This window comes from Delphinus delphis, chromosome 20 (genome assembly GCF_949987515.2).
Source record: "Delphinus delphis chromosome 20, mDelDel1.2, whole genome shotgun sequence".
Lineage (NCBI taxonomy): Eukaryota > Metazoa > Chordata > Mammalia > Artiodactyla > Delphinidae > Delphinus > Delphinus delphis.
Window position 1 is genome coordinate 31,703,921 of NC_082702.1, and position 23,815 is coordinate 31,727,735.

General features: G+C 48.9%; 1 protein-coding gene across 4 annotated transcripts in view; it reads left to right on the plus strand.

Annotated features, from left to right (window-relative positions):
• Positions 1-23,815, plus strand: part of NLRC5 (NLR family CARD domain containing 5) — a 105,445-nt gene that overhangs the window by 40,916 nt on the left and 40,714 nt on the right. For 2 of the 4 annotated variants that reach the window (XM_060000216.1, XM_060000219.1), the window contains exons 2-14: positions 4,698-4,782; positions 5,144-5,255; positions 8,381-8,688; positions 9,494-9,553; positions 13,575-13,643; positions 14,839-16,513; positions 17,642-17,725; positions 17,871-17,954; positions 19,317-19,400; positions 19,523-19,612; positions 20,238-20,297; positions 21,771-21,836; positions 22,334-22,417. In XM_060000216.1, coding sequence (XP_059856199.1) covers positions 5,236-5,255; positions 8,381-8,688; positions 9,494-9,553; positions 13,575-13,643; positions 14,839-16,513; positions 17,642-17,725; positions 17,871-17,954; positions 19,317-19,400; positions 19,523-19,612; positions 20,238-20,297; positions 21,771-21,836; positions 22,334-22,417 — 2,684 coding nt within the window. In that variant the 5' untranslated portion in view covers positions 4,698-4,782; positions 5,144-5,235. The remainder of the gene's footprint in view (positions 1-4,697; positions 4,783-5,143; positions 5,256-8,380; positions 8,689-9,493; positions 9,554-13,574; positions 13,644-14,838; positions 16,514-17,641; positions 17,726-17,870; positions 17,955-19,316; positions 19,401-19,522; positions 19,613-20,237; positions 20,298-21,770; positions 21,837-22,333; positions 22,418-23,815) is intronic. The other 2 variants (XM_060000217.1, XM_060000218.1) reach the window with 1 other exon arrangement.

Sequence of the window (23,815 nt, forward strand, 5' to 3'; positions counted from 1 at the left end):
ATTAGGGATGATAAACATCTGTATGCATGTTTTCATGTAGATGTATATTTTCATTTCTCTAGGGTATAAACCTAGGAGTAGAAAATCGCTGGGTTATAACTCTCTGTTTAACATTTTAAGGAATTGCCAAACTTTTTCAAAGTGGCTGCACCATTTTGCATTCCCACCAGCAGTATATAAGAGCTCCTGTTTCTCCACATCCTCATCAACACTTGTATTATCTTCTCTTTCATTACAGACATTCGATGGGGATGTGAAATGGTATCTGGTTGTGGTTTAAATTTGCCCATACAGAAAAATTTAATTTAATTATGTAACTAAAAAATAATTCTTAAAAAAAAAAGGAAATCCCCTGGCGGTCCAGTGGTTAGGACTCCGTGCTCTCACTGCCAAGGGCCCAGGTTCAATCCCTGGTCAGGGAACTAAGATCCCACAAGGGGCGCAGCACAGCCAATAACAATAATAATAATAATTCTTTCCATTTAAAACACTTGTATTACTATGTGTTTTTTATATAGTTGATTTACATACAATGTTGTGTCAGTTTCAGGTATACAGCAAAGTGATTCAGTTACACATACATATATATACATATATATATTCTTTTTTTAATAATCTCTTCCATTATACCATTATAGGTTATATACGTGCTGTGTTTTGTTTGTTTGTTTTTGGCTACATTGGATCTTCGTTACTGCGCGCGGGCTTTCTCTAGTTGTGGCAAGTGGGGGCTACTCTTCATTGTGGTGAGCGGACTTTTTATTGTTGTGGCTTCTCAGTTGCGGAGCACAGGCTATAGGCACACGGGCTTCAGTAGTTGCCGCACGCGGGCTCAGTAGTTGTGGCATACGGGCCCTAGGGTGCGCAGGCTTCAGTAGTTGCGGCGCGTGGGCTCAGTAGTTGCGGTGCACAGGCTGTAGGGCACACGGGCTCAGTAGTTGTGGCACATGGGCTTAGTTGCTCCACAGCATGTGGGATCTTCCCAGACCATGGCTCGAACCCGTGTCCCCTGCATTGGCAGGTGGATTCTTTTTTTTTTTTTGTATAGTATTTTTTTATAAATTTATTTTTTTTTATTTATTATTTTTAGCTGTGTTGGGTCTTCGTTGCTGCCTGCAGGCTTTCTCTAGTTGCGGCGAGCAGGGGCTACTCTTTGTTGCAGTGCGCGGGCTTCTCATTGCGGTGGCTTCTCTTGTTGCAGAGCATGGGCTCTAGGCGCCAGCGTCAGTAGTTGTGGCACAAGGGGTCAGTAGTTGTGGCTCGTGGGCTCTAGAATGCAGGCTCAGTAGTTGTGGCGCACGGGCTTAGTTGCTCTGCGGCATGTGGGATTTTCCCGGACCAGGGTTCAAACCCATGTCCCCTGCATTGGCAGGTGGATTCTTAACCACTGCACCACCAGGGAAGCGCCTGGTACCATAAGGTTTTAATGACAGTTACTTTATAAAATGCCTTTGTTTGGAAGCCTCTCCATTATTGCCTGCCTCTCCCAATGAATAGTCTTTGATATAATTGCCTTCGGTTTTTTTCTTTTTATCTAATTCTAATTCAAAATGTTTATCATGAAATAGTTAAGGCATACAAACACTTGTCATATCTGTCATTTTTTGTCTAAAAGACCATTATTATAATTTTACCAAGTTCTCAGAAGTATCCTACTGTAATATATTTAAGGCATTGCCTTAAATATGTCTATTAACTTAGAGGGTTTTTTCCTTTCACTTTCTGTAGTCACAGGCAGGCTTGTCTTAGTCTGTTATAGCGGTTCTGGCAGTCATAACAGAATACCATAGACTGGGTGGCTTACACAACACACATTTATTTCTCACAGTTCTGGAGGCTGGGAAGTCCAAGATCAAGGAGCCAGCAGATCCGGTGCCCAGTGAGAACCCTCTTCTTGATTTGCAGATGGCTGCTTCCTCCCTTTATCCTCCTCAGGTGGCAGTGAGCAGAGAGAGGAAGCACATCTCTCCTGCCTTTCCTTATAAGGGCACTAAACCCATCATGAGGGCTGCATCCTCATGACCTAATTACCTCTCAAAGGCTCCATCTCCAAATACCGTCACACTGCAGATTTAAGCTTCGTCATATAAGTCTGGGGGGAACACAAACATTCAGTCCATAGCAAGGCTTTATTTCAGTTTGCTCATGCTTCTCTCCATTTCTTCTGTTAGAATTTGACAGTTTTCTTTTTAAAAAAGCCATTATTACCTCAGTAGCTCTTCAACAGGCTGTGTTTTTTTTTCCTTGTTTCTAACTACAGTACTTTTCTCTGTTATATTAGAATATGCTCTCCTTTTTAAAAATTTATTTTATGAAATGTAGTTGATTTACAATGTTGTGTTAATTTCTGCTATATGGCAAAGTGATTCAGTTATACATACATATATATATATATATATATATATATATATATATATATATATATGGTCTTTTTCCTATAATTTTCCATTATGGCTTATTATAGGATATTGAATATAGTTCCCTGTGCTATACAGTAGGACCTTGTTGTTTATCCACTCTATACTAATAGTTTGCATCTGCTAATCCCAAACTCCCAGTCCATCCCTCCCCCACCACCCCTCCCCCTTGACAAACACAAGTCTGTTCTCTGTGAGTCTGTTTTGTAGATAAGTTCATCTGAGTCATATTTTAGATTCCACATAGAAGTGATATCATATGGTATTTGTCTTCCTCTTTCTGACCTACTTCACTTAGTATGATAATCTCTAGTTGCATCCATGTTACTGCACATGGCACCGTTTCATTCTCTTTTATGGCTGTGTAGTATTCCAGTGTGTGTGTGTGTGTGTGTGTGTGTGTGTATACATGAATATATACATATATGTGTGTGTATATACATATATATACATATGTGTGTGTGTGTGTGTGTGTGTGTATATATATATATATATATATACACCACATCTTCCTTATCCATTCATCTGTCGATGGACATTTAGGTTGTTTCCATGTCTTGGCTATTGTGAATAGTGCTGCTATGAACATAGGGGTGCGTGCATCTTTCTGAATTATAGTTTTGTCTGGGTATATGCCTAGGAGTGGGATTGCTGGATCATATGGCAAGTCTATTTTTAGTTTTTTGAGGAACCTCCATATTGTTCTCCATAGTGGCTGCACCAGTTTACAACAGTGTAGGCGGGTTCCCTTTTCTCCACACCCTCTCCAGCATTCATAGACTTTTTAATGCCGGCCATGCTGACCGATGTGAGGTGGTACCTCACTGTAGTTTTGATTTGCATTTCTCTAATAATTAACAATGTTGAGCATCTTTTCATGTGCCTATTGGCCATCTGTGTATCTTATTTGGAGAAATGTCTATTTAGGTCTTCTGCCCAGTTTTTTTTTTTTTTTTTTTTTTGCGGTACGCGGGCCTCTCACTGCTGTGGCCTCTCCTGTTGTGGAGCACAGGCTCCGGACGCGCAGGCTCAGTGGCCATGGCTCACGGGCCCAGCCGCTCCGCGGCATGTGGGATCTTCCCGGACCGGGGCACGAACCCGCGTCCCCTGCATCGGCAGGCGGACTCTCAACCACTGCGCCACCAGGGAAGCCCTTCTGCCCTTTTTTTTTTTTTTTTTTAATATATTTATTTATTTATTTGGCTGCACCGGGTGTTTGTTACAGCACGCGGGATCTTTTAGTTACTGCATGTGGGCTCTAGTTCCCTGACCAGGGATCGAACCCAGGCCCCCTGCATTGGGAGCACAGAGTCTTAACCACTGGACCACCAGGGAAGTCCCTTCTGCCCATTTTTTGATTGCATTTTTCATTTTTTTGTTATTGAGTTGTGTGAGATATTTGTATGTTTTGGAAATTAAGCCCTTGTCCGTCACATTATTTGCAAATATTTTCTCCCAGTCCGTAGGTTGTCTTTTCGTTTTGTTTACAGTTTCCTTTGCAGTACAAAAGCTTGTAAGTTTGATTAGGTCCCATTTGTTTATTTTTGCTTTTATTTCTCTTGCCTTGGGAGACTGACCTAAGAACATTGGTACGATTTATGTCACAGAGTGTTTTGCCTATATTTTCTTCTAAGAGTTTTATGGTGTCATGTCTTATATTTAAGTCTTTAAGCCATTGAGTTTATTGTTGTGTATGGCGTGAGGGTGTGTTCTAACTTCATTGATTTACATGCAGCTGTCCAACTTTCCCAGCACCACTTGCCGAAGAGACCATCTTTTCCCCATTGTATATTTTTGCCTCCTTTGTCAAAGATTAATTGACCATAGGTGTGTGGGTTTATTTCTGGGCTCTCTATAGAATGTGCCCTCTTGGTGTGGATTGATCTAAAGTCTGGAACTTTGTTGTTACATTCCTCATACTTCGGAGATAATCAGTGCACACTACTCTCATCTTTTGCCTTTCTTCCGTTCTTCCGTGTACTTTTTAGCCATCTTTTTTCTTCTCTATTCCTTATTGTTAGATGAGATCTCTAAAGCTGTATTACATAGGCATTTGTGCCAGAGCATCATTTTATCTTATTTTTTATTGAGATATAGTTGATGTACTATGTTATGTAAGTTACCTGTGTACAACATCATGATTCACAATTTTTAAAGGTTATACTCCATTCATAGTTATTATAAAATATCAGAGCATCATTTTATTGTCCTCTTGGTGAGATAGTGATCAATGCCTCTGGGTTTTCTCATTAAGAAAAATGTTTGCTCTTGATTATTTAGAAACTTCCTCATGACGTATTAAGAGAGAAGACTGCACATGCTAACCTCTTTGGAGTTTTATTAGGAAAGGAAGCTGACATCTGTGGTAAGGATTATTCCATTTTCATCCAATAAATTAGCTGTAATAAGTCTGCTGAATTTGAGGAGGCTGCAGTGACGTCACTAGTCACTGTAAGGAGAATGTTCAAGTTGGAAGAGGAAGAGGGGCATCCTCTGGGCCAGATATGGCGGGAGGTGACACCAGGGAGGGCTGGGCTGTGAACAGTCCAGGGACAAAAAGAATCTTGGTTGGGGAAGAAGAAGATCTGTACCTGAAGACGAGGAGACTGTTTCTGGGTCTCTGTCCTCAGCGGTGTCAGGGGTATAGGGGTCAGTGCCTTCTTTACAGAATTCCTCTTGGAACTTGGAATAATGATGGGGAGAGTGCACTGTCTCCTCTCTCTTAGGGGCCTGTCCTATGGAAAGAACCTGAAAATCCAGCTCAGGGACTCGGCCCAGGAACCCATGAGACCCTCTCTGTGGACATCCTAGAACATCTATGATGAACCAGGAAGCCAGGTAGGTGATCGTTCCCCTTTGCCTCCTCTCTTTCCCTCCCATCCACTCCTTCATCCCCCACCCTCCTACTGCCGAGACTGCACCCTACTGCTCCCTGGACTGCCCCCAATATAGCAAAGTTACCCTTAGTCACCCTTCAGCATGAGCGTGAGAATCATCAGACACAGAACGTCAGCAAGGACCTGCGTCAGCCTCTACCCTTTTCATGGATGGTGTGACCAAGGCCCTGACAGAGAAGAGATTTGCTCATATTAAGAGTGTATCAGGGCTTCCCTGGTGGCGGCGCAGTGGTTGAGGGTCCGCCTGCCGATGCAGGGGACACGGGTTTGTGCCCCGGTCCGGGAAGATCCCACATGCCGCGGAGCGGCTGGGCCCGTGAGCCATGGCCGCTGGGCCTGCGCTTCCGGAGCCTGTGCTCCGCAAAGAGTGTTATCAGTTAAGATAAGCTAGTGTATGCTGCAGTAACAAACAACCTCCAAAGTCCCCGTGGCTTATGACAACATAAGTTATTTCCTGGTCTCAGTTCTTGTCTAATATGAATCGACTGGGGCCTCTAGTCCACATTATCCTCTTTCCCGGACCCAGGCTAAAGGAACAGCCGAGATCTGGAACTGCTGGCCACTGTGTTAGAGGAAAAGAGAGAACAAGGTGAACTTCTGCACAGACATGACGTGGGTCATTCTTTAGCATATTTCATTGCCAAAGCAAGTTTCGTGGCCATACCCAGTTTCAAAGGGGCAGGGAGATGCAATCCAACCAAAGGCCTAGAAAGAGAGTAGCTGTGAACAGCCCTAATTCTGTGAACAGAGAATTAGTTACAGAGCTGGGACAGGCACACCCGTCTCCTAACTCTGGGGCTGAAGCTCTTTCTACTATGAACCTCTGTCTCCAAGGCTATTTCCCACAGACTTTCACAATGACCAATAATAATATAATGTGCTTTTTCTTCCAGGGATGGTTATTTTTAAAGAGCTTAAGGTCTTACCCCCAGGGGATAGAGCACTCATGGTGGAAACAATGGCATCATGTTAGACTGTCTAGAGGGGAAATTTGAATTTGAAGGACTTTCCCAGAAATTATACCATCCAGGCACTCCTCACTTCCGCCTGGCACCTTGCTGCCCTGGATGATTTCTTTATGGGCCATATGATTTTGGACATTAGAGCCCAGAAAAGAAACTGTACCCTAGGCCATGTTCACATCCTTGTGCCAAGATCACACAAAGGGCAGGGATTAGCCCTTGTCTGGTGCTACCTAGGGATCTCAAGCCTTGGAAATTTACTGGCCTGAGAGGTAAGAAATCTCAGTTCTGAGCCTGGCCCTGCCATGGACTGGTATGATGACCTTGGGCATGTCCTTTACCCTTCCTTGGCCTAGTCTTTCCATCTCTTCAGTGGGGATGGTGATCCCTGCCCATGCCATAGATGTGAGCATGTTTCATGAATTCTAAAGCCCCGTGCCTGAGCAAGGAGTTGTTGCTATTAGTTTAGTTGGGGAAGGATGACCAGAGGGGCTGGGGACATGTGCCCAGTAGGCCTCTGCCGAGGGTCAAGGGAGAAGCTGGGGTCTGAACCCCAGGACACATGGTCTTTGCCCCAGCCTCTGGGAGTTGGTATGGCTGGACCCTGGGCAGGCCTCCTACCTTTTTCAGAGTTAGAAGTGGAGTCTCTGGAATTGTGATAATTAGATGAGACACATAAAGCACGTAAAACAGTGCCTAACACATAGTAAGTGCTTTCTGAGTGCTTGCCTCTATTATTAAGGAAATAGTACCAGAAAGTACATTTGGAAATGTTATAGTATATTCTACTGTATTATGGATAACCAGTTAGTTAATCTCCCACTGTTGGATATTTAGGTTGCTTCCAATTTTTTATTTTTTTTATTTTTTTATTTTATTTTATTTTTTTGCGGTACGCGGGCCTCTCACTGTGTGGCCTCTCCCGTTGAGGAGCACAGGCTCCGGACACGCAGGATCAGCGGCCATGGCGCACGGGCCCAGCCGCTCCGCGGCATGTGGGATCTTCCCGGACCGGGGCACGAACCCATGTCCCCTGCATCGGCAGGCGGACTCTCAACCACTGCGCCACCAGGGAAGCCCTTTTATTTATTTATTTTTGCTTCCAATTTTTAACTATTAAAAATAATCCTGCAGTGCACAGCTTTGTAACTAAAAATTCTGTGTACCTCCATGATTGTTTCCTAAGGCTAGAGTGTTAGAAATGGAATTGCTGAATCAAAGGGCCTACAGACTTTTTAGGCTTTCACTACATGTGTCCCTTGCCTTATATTAGTACTCCTACCAGCAGGTTGTTTGAGAGTTCCAGTTTAGAAGGGGAGAATTTGCTTAGAGAGAGAGAGGAGATGGTCTGTATTAGCTAGGATTGTATTTCACTGTGAATAGCAGAAAGGCCCAAGCAACAGGGGTTTACACAGAATAGAAATATATTTCCTTGTCATGTAATAGAAATTCAAAGTCAGAGAGTCCAGGGCAGGAAAGCTTTACCCTCCGTCTTCCTCAGTATTGGCTTCTACCTCATAATCCAACATGGCTGCCCAAGTTTCAGTCATCACATCGGCATTCCACCCAACAGGAAGAAACAAAGAATGATATACAACATTTCTGCCTATATCCCATTGGCCCAAATTTAATTACATGGATACATCTAACTACAAGGGAGGCTGAGAAATATAGTCTATTCCAGATGACCAGGGAATATTCAGGGGTTCTAGTACTAAGGAAGAAGGGAAGAACAGATTTTGGGGGACAGCTAGTTGTCTCTGCCATGAGCTTAGCTCACACAGAGAGCAGCACAAATGGGTCCATGGAAACAAGAATGAATTAAAGCATCATCAGGGCATTATCCACGGGGGATGAACTAGACCATTCCAGAGCCAATACATAGGCACAGATTAATTTTGCAAAGGATGCAGAAGAAGGAGATTAATTTCTGGGACTGAGCTCTGGGCAACGGCATTGAGACTCCACGGAGAGGACACTTCTTTGTCTTCTGTGTCTGTCTCTTCTCTTCCCCTCAGATGTAGGGGGTGGTTTGTGACTTCCCCTCTTGGCTTCCCCCCAGCTGAGTTGTCCCCCAGCTCACCTGCCTACCTGGTCCCTGCAGGGCCGGGCTGCTCACGGACCCCATCAGCCTCCAGCTGGGCACCGAGAACCTGTGCGGATGTCTCGTGAGGCTGCTCAGCAAAGACCCAGAATGGCTGAGCGCCAAGGTGAAGTTCTTCCTCCCCAACATGGACCTGGGCTCCGGGGACCAGTCCCCAGACCCCACACAGAGGGTCATCCAACAACTCAGCAAACTGCACACCCAGGGTCAGAGCACCTGGCAGGAGTTCATCCACTGCGTGTGCATGGAGCTGGACGTACCACTGGAGCTGGAGGTGCCGTTGCTGAGCATTTGGGGCCACGGAGATGGTAAGAGTGGCTGTGAGAAGTGGGGAGCCAGAGAGGCCCAGGCGAGGCCAGGACCTGTCTGGCTCAGAGACAGCATGGCCAAACCAGGAACAAAATTCCATGTTTCTGCGCACCTGCCGGAGCAAATGCCCTAACACCACCAAATCCACTGGGGACCTGGAAGACTCTTCCTTCCACCTTGTACCACCCCAGTTGCCCAGAAAGGCAGGATGCACAGAGAGAAAGGACCAGGTGACTTCTTCCTGCCAGGAAATTCCAAATAGCCTGTAACACCCAAGAGGTTTCTTTTCACAATGCAGTCAGAAAGTCAGAGAGAGAGCCCTCGGACTACTGCTTCTGCGCAGGCTGACTGAACTCTGTTCTGCCCAGCGAACGTTTCTTGGGCTCTTTCTATTTACACAGCACCGTGGGGAAGCACAGAACATTGAGAGGTGACGGTGTTCTTGGAGAGAAAGTGAGAACTTACTCAAGCACTCTACAAGGCAGAGTGCAGGGCAGGCGGGGAGGCACAGTGTACACACGCATGGATACACACGTACGTGCATGCGCACAAGCAGGCATAAACGCGTGTGCGTGCACACGCATGCCTGTATGTGCACAAACCTTTAGATACGCACACGTGTCTGCCCCCAGCTGCCTTCAAGGCTCACCACCAGCTGTGCCCTCCACAGATCACTGAGTGTAGATTTCTCCCTTGCTGGGAACCCAGCCTGAGGGATGAGCCCAGAGCCAGACATGGGGCCAGAGCTGGTCCCAGGGCATCCTAGCACATGCCCATAGCATATTATCTCCTCCCCTCTTCCAGGCTTCCCCAGGCAGCTGGACATTGGCGAGGAAAGCCAACCAGACTCTCAGCTCCACCCTGGTAAGGCCCGGGGCTGGGGAGTGGGAGTGGGGGTGAGCACGCGAAGTCCACCTCAAACCCAGAGCAGGCTGGTGGTGGCTGGTCACAGCCGTTTCCCATAAACCAGCCTCCTCATCCTTGGACCCATCTGCACGCTTCCCAGGTCCCTCACCACGACTCCCAGCCTCACCCGCACCCCCTCTCTGCCCCTCAAGGCTTTGCCCTGTCCTGATACATGTTCCCAGGAGTCTAACCTGGAGCCTCCTGGGAGAGTCTGAAGTTGTCAGCCCTTGACCACGGCCAGAATCCCCTCCCTGGTTTCACTAGGGGAAGCCCGTTCTCACTTCCCTGTCCCCAAGCCTCAGGGCCTCGTGCTCCAGCCCCACAGACTCAGGCCCCTCATCATTCAGACACCCGCAGGCCTGACACTAACCCACAAACTGCCGTCCACACCCAGGGAGCCTCTGACTAATTTTCTGACGGAGCGCAGCGAGCTCAGCGATCAGATGGTCCGCCTCTCTGATTCATAGGCCACACTCTGTTCAGAATCTTTCTTTTGTTTTTCTTTTTACTGTGGTAAATTACATGGAATCAAATTTACCATCATGACTACTTTTGAGTGTACAGTTCAGTGTATTAAATACACTCTCATCATCATGCCACCACCACCATCCATCTCCATAATTCTTTTCATCTTGTAAAGCAAACTCTACCCATTAAACAATAACTCTCCATTCACCCCTCCCCCAGCCCCTGGTAACCACCATTTACTTTCTCTCTCTATGACTTTAGCTACTCTAAGTACGTTGTATAAGTGGAATCATACAATATTTGTCCTTTTTGACGGGCTTATTTCGCTTAGCATAATGTCCTCAAGGTTCATCCATGTTGTAGCAAGTGTCAGAATTTCCTTCCTTTTTAAGGCTAATATTCCACTGTATGTGTAAATCACATTTTGCTTATCCATTCATCCTTCGGTGGACTCTTGGGTTGTTTCCATATTTTAGCTATTGTGAATAATGCTGCTATGAATATGGGTAAACAAATATCTCTTCAAGACCCTGCTTCAATTCTTTTGAATATATATCCAGGATCCAGGGTCATATGTCAACTCTATTTTTAATTTTTTGAGACACCTCCACAGTGTTTTCCACAGAAGCTTCACCATTTTACATTCCTACCAACAGTGCACAAGGGTTCCAGTTTCTCCACATCCTCACCAACACTTTTTGTTTTCTGTTTTTTTGATAGTTGCCATCCTAATGGGTGTGAGGTGGTATCTCATTGTAGTTTTGATTAGCATTTCCCTAATGATTAGTGATTTTTTAAAATTTATTTATTTATTTATGTTGCACTGGGTCTTAGTTTTGGTATGCGGGATCTTTAGTTGCAGCGTGCAGGGTCTTTAGTTGTGGTGTGCGGACTCTTAGTTGTGGCATGAGGGACATAGTTCCCCGACCAGGGATCGAACCCGGGCCCCCTGCATTGGGAGTACGGAGTCTTACCCACTGGCCCACCAGGGAAGTCCCAATGATTAGTGATGTTGAGCGCCTTTTCATGTGCTTATTGGCCGTTCATATATCTTTTTTGGAGAAATGTCTGTTCAAGTCCTTTGCCCATTTTGAATTGGCTTCTTTGGTTTTTTGTTGTGGAGTTTTAGGAGTTCTGTCTATATTATGGATATTAATCCCTTATCAGATATATGTTTTACAAATATTTTCTCCTGTGGGTTGCCTTTTTACTCTGTGGGTAGGGTCTTGTGATGTATGATTTAAAAAATTTTTATGAAGTCCAATTTTTCTATTTATTCTTTTGATGTCTGTGCCTTTGGTGTCATCTCCAAGAAATCATTGCCAGTCCCGGTGTTGTACACTTTCATCTTATGTTTGCTTCTAAGAGTTTTATTGTTTTAGGTCTTACATTTAGGCCCTTGATCCACTTGGAGTTAGGTTTTGTATTTGGTGTTAGGTAAGAGTCCAACTTTATTCCTTTGCATGTGGATATCCAGTTTTCCCAGCACCATTTGTTTAAAAAACTGTCCTTTCCCCCACTGAATGGTCTTGGCACCCTTCTCAAAAATCACTTGACCATATAGGTGAGGGTTTATTTCTGGGCTGTCTATTCTATTCCATTGGTCTTTATGTCTGTCTTTATGCCGGTACCACACTGTTTTTGATTATTGTAGCTTTGTAGTAAGTTTTGAAATCAGGAAGCGTGAATCCTCCAGTTTTGTTCCTTTTCGGGATTATTTTGACCATTTGGGGTCCCTTGAGATTCCACGTGAATTTTAGAATGGGCTCTATTTCTGCAAAAAAAGGCATTGGGATTGTAATAGAGATTGCATTGAATCTGTAGATCCCTTTGGGTAATATTGAAATTTTCAACATTATTAAGTCTTCCAATTCACAAACATGTGTTTCATTTATTTATGTCTTCTTTAATTTCTTTCAGCAACATTCTGTAGTTTTCATTGTACAAATCTTTCACGTCCTTGGTTAAGTTAATTCCTAAGTATTTTGTTCTTTTTGATACTACTGTAGATGGAATTAGTTTGGTCATTTTCTTTTCAGATTGTTCATTGTTCATGTATAGAAATGTAACTGACTTTTTTTTTTTTAACATCTTTATTGGGGGTAACTGACTTTTGTGTGTTGACTTTATATCCTGCTACTTTGCTGAATTCATTTATTAGTTTTAACAGCTTTTTTGTGGCTGTCTTTGGGGTTTTCTGCGTATAAGATCTGATCATCTGCAAACAGAGATAAGTTGACTTCTTTTTTCCAATTTGGCTGCCTTTTATTTCTTTTTCTGGCGTAATTGCTCTGGCTAGAGCTGCCAGTTCTGTGTTGAGTTGAAGTGGTGAATGCAGGCATCCTTCCTTTGTTCCTGATCTTAGAGGAAAAGCTTTCCGTCTTTGACCATTAAGTATGATGTTTGCTGTGGTTTCAGAACCTTTATTTCTATAGAAATATTGACTTTTTACTTATATCTGTGCATGGCTATAACAGAAAACATCCATCCCGTAATCCTAGCTCCCCAATAAATCAAAACTGTTTGATACCTGGTCCCTCTGTCCCTTATCACTGAGCTGGAATACTTGTCACCTGGCTGTGACCAGGCCTGGTTGATATTTAGCTAGTGAGTCCGTTATTAGTAAAAGACTCGTTAAAATATTGAAATACAAGGGGGAATTCCTTGGTGTCCAGTGGTTAGGACTCAGTGCTGTCACTGCCGAGGGCCCAGGTCCAATCCCTGGTCGGGGAACTAAGATCCTGCAAGCCGCTCAGTGCCCCCCAATATATCTTACACTGATTCCAGCCCCTCTTCGGGACCCCTGGGTTTCCCTGCAGACCAGCATCTAAAAGTTTAACACCTGGCGGGGCAAGAGACCTGCTCCAGCGGCCGTTCTGATTGATCGCTAGTGCCTGGCTGTAGGAGTGTCCTGCTTTACTTCTTAAAATTCTTCCATAGCCCTCTTTCTTTCTTCCTCCCCTCCTTTCTGTCTCCCCTTCCTTCTTGTTCTCCTTCTTCCTTTCCCAACCTCTTCTGAAAGGTATTCAAGTGACTCTTGAAAATCTATGCAACCAGACAAGAACTCATGAAACTAGTAAGAGAAGTGAGGAAGTTTGGAAGATGTGGGAAAAAGGGGATAAAACACACCGGTACAGGAGGGAGGGCACAGGCCTGACGATGCCTCGTGGAAGCTCCACTTTTCCAACCAGCAGTGCCCAGGGCTGGGTGCTTTCCAAGCCGTTTAGTGCTTGAGGCTGTTGGCTGTGGGCCCTGCTTCCTGCATTCTGGGCTGGGAGATGCCCAGGCCCAGAGCCTCCAACCCTCTCACTTGGGCCTGGGACCCCTCTGCAGACAGGAACTGATGCTGGTGCAGCCTTTGCCTGCCGTCTGCCTTCACTCAGTCCCTGCGCGTGGATATACTTGTCTGGCTGCTGCCTGTCTGTGGAATGGAGCTCCCTGAAGATGCTGGCTACCCCCTCAGCCCAGGCCCCCAGACCTCACCCCTTACTCCTCCCTTCATCCTTTCCAGGCCTCAAGCGGCCTCATCAGAGCTGTGGGTCCTCACCTCGCCCAAAGCAGTTCAAGAAGCAGGAGCAAGGTGGGTACCAAGGTGGCGGCGGGGGGGGGGGGGGGGGTCCGAACACTGGATTGGATTGCCTTGGGGCAAGGACACAGATCCTGGACTCTGTCCCCTGATAACAGGCTTCCAGTCATGGGCCCCCTGACTCTTGTCTTCCAAGCTCCCAGGAGGGAAGAAGAGGAGGTCCTGGGTGGGCAGAGGAGAGAGCTAGGTCTGGTAAGGAAGCACCTTGCCCAGTGGGCCACAGCGGGGCTTCTCCAGAGACGGCTCAGCTGAAGGAGCTCAAAGCATCCCAGCAGGTCGCAGCTTCACCATCCAGGCTTTCCCGGGGATACTCCCATGTCCTCAGGGTTGAGGGAGCTCCAGGGATGTAAACAGCATGACCTCAGAACTGGGCTCCCATTGGCCAGTTTAGGGCTGAGCTGGATAGCAAGGCAGAAGCCTTGGGGGCCCCTGGGAAGACATGGGGGCTGCTGTGGACCGGTCAGGCCGGGACAGAAACTTCTGTCATTCTCCACCAGTTGTCCCACCAGCTGGGAAACCCAGCCCCATGGGGCATAGCCAGAGGATTCACAGCTGGTCAGAGGATTCATATCTGTATAAAATAGGACACTATGTCAGGCGCCCCCCCAGCAGGGGTATCCAGTATCCCCCAACAGTGGCCCCGGGCCCTCCCCTGGGCCACCCAAGATCTCCCAAATGACCCAGCAATTAAAGTCAACACCTGGCAATGTAGGTTTTGACTATTGACCAGCTTCCGCAGTTCCGATTGTCCAGTGCCTTGGCCCACAGCGTGTTAGTGGTCATCGTGGGCATCACACAGCTGAAACACTGTGGGGATGGGGGCCGCAGGCAGGTTACTTCGATATCACAGTGAAAGCTTGTTCCAATAAGATACTGCAAAGGAAGTGCCCCCTTTCCCCTCCCCCATCTCATTGAAAACTTTCCACCACTTACATTGTTGCAAAACAAATAGAGCCGTGGTCCACACTTCCCCATTCCTACTTCCCTGTGTAAACGGCTGTCAGAGCCTGTGCTTCTGTAGAGCCAATTAATTCTAGGAATTTGGGGGGCATAAGAGCACCTGTGTGCTCTTGCTGTCCCCCATCCCCATACGTACATGGCCAAGGCTACAGGCTCCCAACAACCTGATACTGTGGTGAGTGGCGCGGGGAGGCCCCCGGCTCTCATGCAATCTCCCTGTCCCCTGCAGAGCTGGCCAAGAGGTACCTGCAGCTGCTTAGGACTTCTGCCCAGCAGCGCTATGCCGACAGGACCCCCAGGCCAGGGCAGCCGCTTGCCTTCCCCCAAGTCTACATCCCTCCAATCTTGCAATGGAGCCGGGCCTCAGCACCCTTCGACGCTCAGGAGGGGGCCGTTAGAGGGGACCCCAAGGCAGAAGATGGCACCGACGTGAACATTCGGGACCTCTTCAATACCAAGGCCAACAGGGGCCCAAGAGTGACGGTGCTTCTGGGGAAGTCGGGCATGGGCAAGACCACGCTGGCCCACCGGCTCTGCCAGAAGTGGGCTGATGGGCAGCTGGACCGCTTCCAGGCCCTGTTCCTGTTCGAATTCCGCCAGCTCAACGTGATCACAGGTTTCTTGACGCTACCCCAGCTCCTTTTTGATCTGTACCTGAGGCCTGAGGCTGGCCCCGAGGCCGTCTTCGAGTACCTGCAGGAGAATGCTAATGGAACCCTGCTGATCTTTGATGGGCTGGACGAGGTCTTCCACCCCTGCTCCAGCAAGGAGACTGCAGGCCCTGAGGACCCAGCATCAGCCCTCACCCTCTTCTCCCGCCTCTGCCGTGGGACCCTCCTGCCGGGCTGCTGGGTAATGGCCACCTCCCGTCCAGGGAAGCTGCCCGCCTGCCTGCCCACCGAGGTGGCCACGGTCCACATGTGGGGCTTTGACGGACCACGGGTGGAGGAGTACGTGAGCCGCTTCTTCAGCGACCAGCCATCCCAGGAGGCAGCCCTAGCAGAGCTGCGGGCAGACAGACGTCTCTGGAGCATGTGTGCCCTGCCCGCTCTGTGCCGAGTCGCCTGCCTCTGCCTCTACCATCTGCTCCCAGGCAGCTCTCCAGGCCAGTCTGCGGCCCTCCTGCCCACCATGACCCAGAACTACGTGCAGATGGTGCTAACCCTCAGCCCCCAAGGGTTCCTGCCTGCCGAGTCCCTGCTGGGTCTCGGGGAGGTGGCCCTGCGGGGCCTGGAGACAGGGAAGGTCATCTTCTCTGCAGGTGACATCCCTCCACCCGTGATGGCCTTCGGGGCTGCCCTCGGCCTGATGACCTCCTTCTGTGTGTGCACGGGGCCCGGGCACCAGGAGACAGGCTATGCCTTCACCCACCTAAGCCTGCAGGAGTTTTTTGCTGCCCTGCACCTGATGGCCAGCCCCCAGGTGGACAAAGATACACTCTCCCAACATGTCACCCTCACTTCTCGCTGGGTACAGCGAAGCAAAGCTAGACTGGGCCTCACAGACCACCTCCCCACCTTTCTGGCGGGCCTGGCATCCTGTGCCTGCCGCCCCTTCCTCAGCCTCCTGGCACGGCAGGACGAGGCCTGGGTGGGTACCAAGCAGGCAGCAGTGGTGCAAGCACTGAGGAAGTTGGCCACCCGCAGGCTCACGGGACCAAAAGTTGTAGAGCTGTGTCACTGTGTGGGTGAAACACAGGTGCCTGAGCTGGCTGGCTTCATAGCCCAGAGCCTCCCCCGTCAAATGCCCTTCCACAACTTCCTGCTGACCTACGCCGACCTGGCTGCCCTGACCAACATCCTAGGGCACAGGGATGCCCCCATCCACCTGGATTTTGAGGGCTGCCCCCTGGAGCCCCGCTGCCCTGAAGCCCTGGCAGGCTGTGGGCAGGTAGAGAATCTCAGGTGAGAATAAGGACAGGGGAGCTCTGGGGGGTACCTGGGAACATCCCTGGGAGAGAACTGGACTTTTGGGAGAATGGAGGCCAGCCAGTCTCGGCAGAACCCAGCTGAGGAAAACTGAGGAAGAATCTTGAATATCAGAACAGATAGGTCCTTCCTTACTGCCCCTTAGCCTGTGACACGGTGAGGAAGCTCCTTGCCTCTCCAGGAACTCTGGGGTCCAGTTAAATCTCCTCTAGTTATGGTTTCTGGATTCAGTCTTTCCCTCTTTTTCTCTCAGTCATGGGCTGGAGCATCTGATCCAGGCTGTGCTGTTAGAGCCTCTTTGCTTTGGACAGGGTATTTAACCTCTCAGCCCGAGTCTCTTTATGCCTAAAATGAATCAGTAATAATACCTCCTTGATAGGGTTGTTGGGAGAATGAGATGAAATAATGCATGAAAAACACTTCATGGCACAGTTCCTGGCACAGAGTAAAGGCTCGATATGTGTAGTAGCTAGAGAAAAGTTTAGGCTGCAATAACAAAGAATCCCTCCCCCTCCATATACAGTGGATTAAATAATGTGGTGGTTTTTGTTTTTGTTTTTTTTTTCACTCTTAATGGAAGACTCAGAGGTAAGTGGTCCAGGTCAGTGGGATGGCTCAGCTCCACATGGCCATGAAGAGACCCAGGTCCCTTCCATGGTTGCAGCATCATCTCCTTGGGCATCTTGATCTGCAGGGTCAGAGCTGGGTCACAGACACATCTGTGCTCTGGCTTGGGGGAAAGTAAAGAGAGAACACGGATTAGACATGCCCAATGGGTTAAAGCTCAGTCCTGGAAATAGAGCACATCCTTTCCATTCACATTCCAGTGGTGACAACATAGTCGGAGTCGTATGGTCACACTGAGCTGCAGGGGAGGCTGGGAAACCATGTTCCCAGTGATAGCTACAGTGGAGAATGGGTTTTGGTAGACGATTAGCAGTGTCTGCCATAATATGTATTTGTTACTACGACAACAATTACAGCAACAACTACTACTATTGCCATTACTGGATTAAATTCCATCTCTCAGAGGAGGGAATGGGTGATGAACTCTAAGCCCTGCCCACCATTGATCTTCTGCCACTTCGCCTCTTCCCGTGGCAGCTTTAAGAGCAGGAAGTGTGGGGACGCCTTTGCCGAAGCCCTCTCCAGGTGCTTGCCGACAATGGGGAGCCTGAAGAAGCTGGGGTGAGTCAGGGCTTGGGACCGAGATGGATCCTCAGCCGGCGATGCTTGGAACTCTCCTCCCGCCCCTCAACCCTGCACAGGGCAGATTCCTGGTCTGTCCCCTTTCCCATCCCCATTCTTCCCACTATCTTTGCTTACCCTGTAGGTTAGCAGGAAGTAAGATCACTGCTCAAGGCATCAGCCACCTGGTGCAGGCTCTGCCCCTCTGTCCACAGCTGGAAGAGATCAGGTGAGTGATCTCCAGGAGGGCTCGCTGGCTGAGGGGAGGATTCACTGTCCAGGTCCCAGGGCCCCCCTTGAGCCTGGACTGGGTCCTGTATATTCCATTAGGGTCTGGCCACTACTTTTTCAGTGAGACCCAGAGAGGAGAGGCATCAATCCAAGAACTGGGTGGGACTGGATCCAAACACAAGGCTCCCAGAGACCCCAGAGAAGTGCTAATATTTTGGGACATCTTGAAGGAGCTTGAGTTTTGAGGGTCCCTCCCTTCTTTCTGTGACCCTGAGAGAAGGCAGGTGCTGTGTGGGTACACATAAAGGCGTGAAACACACACATACGTCCACATTCATGCACATGTGCGCACACACACTTGCACTTGCCTGCTCACTTAAGTATATGCCACACGTACATGCACGTGTGCAGCACACACATGCCTGCACACTTAGATCCACATACACGTCTAAGCACGTATGTATGAATATACTCCTGCCCTGTGTCTGTGACGAGTGGCCTAAGAAGGGTGGGACCAGGGATCCTCCTTAGCATCTGTCCGGCAGGACCACTGCTGCCTAATATGGCACCTTTATGAGATTTAGAGGGGACTCTCCTTCATCCAGGCAGATGCAGCCCAGCAGTAGGGTGCACTGCTTGTCGAGTGGAGCATTAGCTGGGCCAGAGCTCTGCTCTGTCCCCTCTGCTGGGTGTCTTTGTTCATGATCACTCTGGGTGATGGGGGAAAAGATTAAGGTCACTCTGAATAATTAAGAAGGAAAAGTAAATGTCAACAAGTTCACGATTTCTGGTCCTTTGTCCTGACCAAGTGATTACACGCAGAGGCACCCTTTTACTCTTCAGCTGTTTTGTCCCTCTAGCTAGGAACCCAGGCAGGGCTGTTTGTGGACCCCATTTGACAGGTGGGGAATGTGAGGTCAGAAAGGAAAGTGCTTGGCCTAGGGCTTCGGGTGAATCAGGGCCAGAGGTGAGGCTGCAAGCAGCTTCTCCTGCATCCCAGTCTGCCTATCACCTGGGAACCAAGAGGCCCGGCTGAACTCAGGCCTCAGGCACATCCCAGACAGAGCCTAGAGAGCAGGGCGCTGGGTCCCCTCCTCCCACCTCATGAGGCCTTCACAGTCCATCATCTGGATCCCTTGGGCCACCAGGCAGAAACTCTCCCAGAGGGACTGAACTGGGATGGAAGTGAGGCCAGCAGAGGGCCTTTCCTCCTAGCTGGGCCTGCTGGATACCACGAACTTCTCGTAGGCCCCTATCTTGTGTCTCCTGCATGAAGATGGCCACACCTGTCGCCTGCCACCTGGGGCTCCCAAGTCTCTCAACCCCAAGGCTGAGGGACTGGGCCTCGGTCTCCCTACAGTTTTCGGGACAACCAGCTCAAGGACTGGGACGTGCTGAGCATCGTGGAGGTACTGCCTTGCCTGCCGCGGCTCCAGAAGCTTGAGTAAGCTGTCTTTCCACCACCCCTGCCTGAGGGACCTCCCCCTCCTCCCTTGGAGAGCAGAGAGAGTCTGGGGTGGATGGGATGGGGGATTCACTCCTGACACCTTTGCCACAATCATGCAGCCTGAGCCTCAGCAAGGTCTCCGTGTCAACCCTCCTCTCCTTGACGAATGTGGCAGTCACGTGCCCCACTGTCAGGATGCTGCAGGTCAGGTGAGCAGGGGGAATGGGGTCCTGGCCTTCAGGGTCTTGAGAAAAGGGGAGGAGAAAGTGGGGATGGGAAAAGGAGGAGGCCACTGGTCTGCAAGACCTATGTGTGCGTGCATGAGTCTTGTTTTACTCACATCAGTATCTCCAGAGCCCAGCTCAGTCCTGGCACCTCGTACTCAATAAATAGTGAATGAGTGGAAAGATAAATGGATAGACGGATGGATGGGTGGTTGAGGGAATGAATCAACAAATCTAGGAACAATAGGCAGAGCGGAGGGAATCCTGAGTCCCGTGTTGCTCTCCGTGGTGCTGAACTAGCCAGTTGGGGTCGCAGGGTAGGTGAAGTGTAATGCCTCTTAATCCCAACACTGCGGCTCCTATAGAAACTCTCAGCATTCCTAACTTTTATAATTTTTCTAGCAAAAATTGTTTTCCTGACTTTTTAAAACACTCAGGGTTCGTCTAGCAACGACATAGTCACAATTTTACATGTCTGATGTTGAGCACTTATGCCAGTTCTGTTCCTGGGTCGATTACAAAATCAGCTTTCTCTGGATGTTTGGGGCAGCACAGGGTGCACAGGTAGGGCTGGTGTACTGGTTTCACGGCTCAGTGTCTGACCCTGCAGGAAGGCGGACCTCATCTTCCTTCTATCCCCACCCACAGAGATGGCTACAGAGCTACAAGGGTAAGAAGCTAGGGACGGGGTGGGCTTGGGCTCATTCTGAGAAGCAATCTGGGCTTAGGTAGTTGTGGGGAAAAGTGGCAAAAAGAGTTTAGGAAGAGCTGGAATGCGGGGATTTTTCTTGCTACTGCTCCCCTGGGAAATGACTTACTTCTCAGAGTTGGCCAAGGTCTTAGCTTCCTCTAGTGTCTCTGGACCACATCCAGCTCCTGTGATGAGCGGGCATCATCAGAAGTCTCAGAGTGAATCAGACCCTTAGGGAGGACATGAAGATATGGTGAGACTGGCGATACTATGCAGGGAAAACTCTTCCAATTAAAAAAGGAGGAAGGCAATTATGGTACCAACATCTTAGACCTGTTCTGAGAATTAAATGAATTAACACATTTAAAGTGCCTAGAGCACTGCTGGCATCCAGTTGCCATTCAAGTGCTAGCTGTTCCAGCTGTGCATGGATTCCAGCTTGGCCAGTCCTTACTGGGCAGAAATAGGGAAGTTGCCTTTCCATTACAGAACTTTCAGTGTTTCCCTCACATCCCTCCCTGTGAGACTCAGAAACACATGAAGTTGTATGTCCTCATGCAAGTCCTTTCCCTGCTCTGAGCCTCAGTTTCCTCACCCATACAGGGATCTGGGAGGACCAATGTCTTTTTACCCTCTGACTGCAGAGAGCTATGATGCCCAATACGGTAGCTACTAGCCCATGTGGCTATTTAATTCTATATTAATTAAAATTGAATAAAGTGATCATTTCAGTTTATCAGCCACTTTAGCCACATTTCAAGTGCTCAATGGCCACAGTTGGCTAGTGGCTCCCATAGTGGATGGAACAAATACAAAACATTTCCATCCTTGCAGAGAGTTCTTTTGGACAGCACTGATCTAGAAGTCTATGAAAATCCATGATGTTCCAGCATCCCTGCCGACCCCGGTCCTCCCCTGGCCCAGTTGGAGAGAACACTTGGTGGTGCCTTGGCTTCCCACAGCCGGCACCCACATGCGGTCCATACTCCTGGCCTTCTGAACCACAGGTGGTACATCTACAAATGGAGACTATGGCATCTTAGACAACAGCAGCTTCTTTTCACTAAGCCTGCACTTTGCTAAGCTTGCCTATGCTGGGCACTTGACCATACATCGTCTCATTCAGTCCTTCGGTCACTATGTGTTGGATGTTGTCATCCCACTTTAGAAAAGAGAAAACTGGGGCTCAGATGGGTGAAGTGACTTACCCAAGGCCATACAGCTATATATGGCAGAGCCAGAATTTGAATAAAGGTCCCAATTGACCTTAAACCTTTTTTCCTGCTGCTTTGCTGAGTAGCACCTTTAGTACCTTCAGGCAACCATCTTTGTTATTCACTCACTGTGGGTCATGCTGTAGGGTCTTCAGTTCCTAGAAACCAAGGGAAGAGGTTTGGTCCCTCAGGCCCTGGACTCTTGAGCCCAGGCCAGTGTTGGATTTGTTCTTGCCAGAGACCCAGACCTATGGGGCAATGCCAACCAGAGGAAAGAGGCTCAGAGGAGAAGCCTGGCACTCAGGTACCTCAGTGGGATGGGATCCATTGCTTTGAGGGGAGGGATATGATATGGGGGGAGGGTCCCTTCCCAGAGGAGGCACGGCAGGGGCAGGGAGGATAAAGGGAGCAGCAGATGTGGAGCGGGGAAAGGACATGAGTAACCCATCCCTGCCTGAGCAAGGAACACTTGTCATAACAACAATAATAGCTGTGATTTAATGGGCCCTTGCTCTGTGCTTGGCACTGTTGTATTTTCTATCCATTGCCTCACTGTGATTCTTTTGAAAACCCTGCAAAGTACACATTATTAGTCCCATTCGATAGAGGAGAAAACTGAGTCTCAGATAGGTTAGGTGCCTTATCGCAGGTCACCCAGCTACTGAAAAACAAGGCCAAGATTAGACCCAGGTCTGCCGACCCCCTGGCTGCTGCAGCTCCTTCCTGGTAGATGCACTCAGAGCTTCAGGAGGCATAGCGTAGCTTCTTACCTTGAGCCTCTCGGCCCTACTCCCGCCGCAGGCTCCAGAAGTGTCAGCTCGGGGTCCGTGATGTGGAAGTGCTCCTAGCCCAGCTCCGGGAAGGTCCACACCTGGATGAAGTGGAGTGAGTATGATGGGGAGCGCTGGGACAGGAGACAGAAAGGGAGGGCAGGGCAGCGTAGGCAAGGCCTCAGCTTTGGGTGGGCGGTGTGGGGAAGGGCATGCTGCTTCATTAAGAATTTGGGGGAATCAGATCATCCTAGCAGCTCCCATTATTTAGCACCCGTCCTGTCCCAGGTGCTTTCACATACATCCTCTCGTTTAATCCTTGTATCTCTATGATGGAAGTACTGTTACTATGTGCATTTTATAGTGGAGGAAACTAAGCCACGGAAGGGTAAATTTGCTCAAGGTCACAAGGCTAGGGAGAGTCTAGGCCAGGGTTCAGGCTCAGACAGGCTGGCTCTTGGCCTCATCCTCACTGAGATCTGCGAAGCAGAAACCTCATCACGTGTAGTCTTGTCTTCCAGACCACAGCCCTCACGGTCCCCTCACGCTGTCTTCCTCCCAGAGTAACATGAGATGACCTTCTCTTTTTGGGCTGGAGAAATTCCCATGATGTCCAGCTCCTGAGCAGAGCCTTTGAGAGTGGGGTTTGGGGATTGGTGGAGGTCCTGTCATGTCACCGGGAAGGGACCCCTGCCACGGTCATCCGAGGAAGTCAAATGGGCATGAAGGTGGGGTGATGAAATGCCATCATGTATTTTGAGTGGCCCCACCCTAGGGCAAGATGGACGGGGTGAGGGTTGCCTTGGTGACCAAAGCTTGAGCCTTGACCTTGTCCCATTGGGAGAACCAAGACAGGATTAGAAGGTGGTTTTTACCCAACTCACATACTTCCACCCACCTCGCCACCACCAGGCCTGTCCCTCCCCCAGTTTTCTCACCAGCAGGTGTGCCCATCACCCACCTGGTTACACAGACCAGACACCTCTCAGCTCCCTTGCCCTCCTCCTATAGCCAGTCCATCCTGAGTCGACCTACCCCCTATAGAGTTCTCAAAACCGTTCTCTTGGGGACTTCCCTGGCAGTCCAGTGGTTAAGACTCTGCGCTTCCACTGGAGGGGGCATGGGTTCGATCCCTGGTCAGGGAACTAAGACCACACATGGTCTGGGACTAAGATCCTGCATGCCGTGCAGCGCTGCAAAAAGAAAAAAAAAAGTTCTCTTTTCTCCATCCTCTTCATCCACCTCCCTAGTCCAGACCACTCTCATCTTTCACTTGGATACCTCCTCACTAGGCTTCCATCCTGGCAACCTCCACCTGGCAGTGAACTGCCTTTTACTGCCTGCCCCCTTCCCAGTGCTCAGGATAAGCCCAAATCCTAAAATGCTGTGTGATCCAGAACCATGCCCCCAACCCCACAAGCCCCATCTGACCCCACCCTCCCACTCCATCTTTAATGCAGACATACCTGCTCTTTTTCAAGTCCTCTAATGTGCTATGTCATGGGATCTTTGA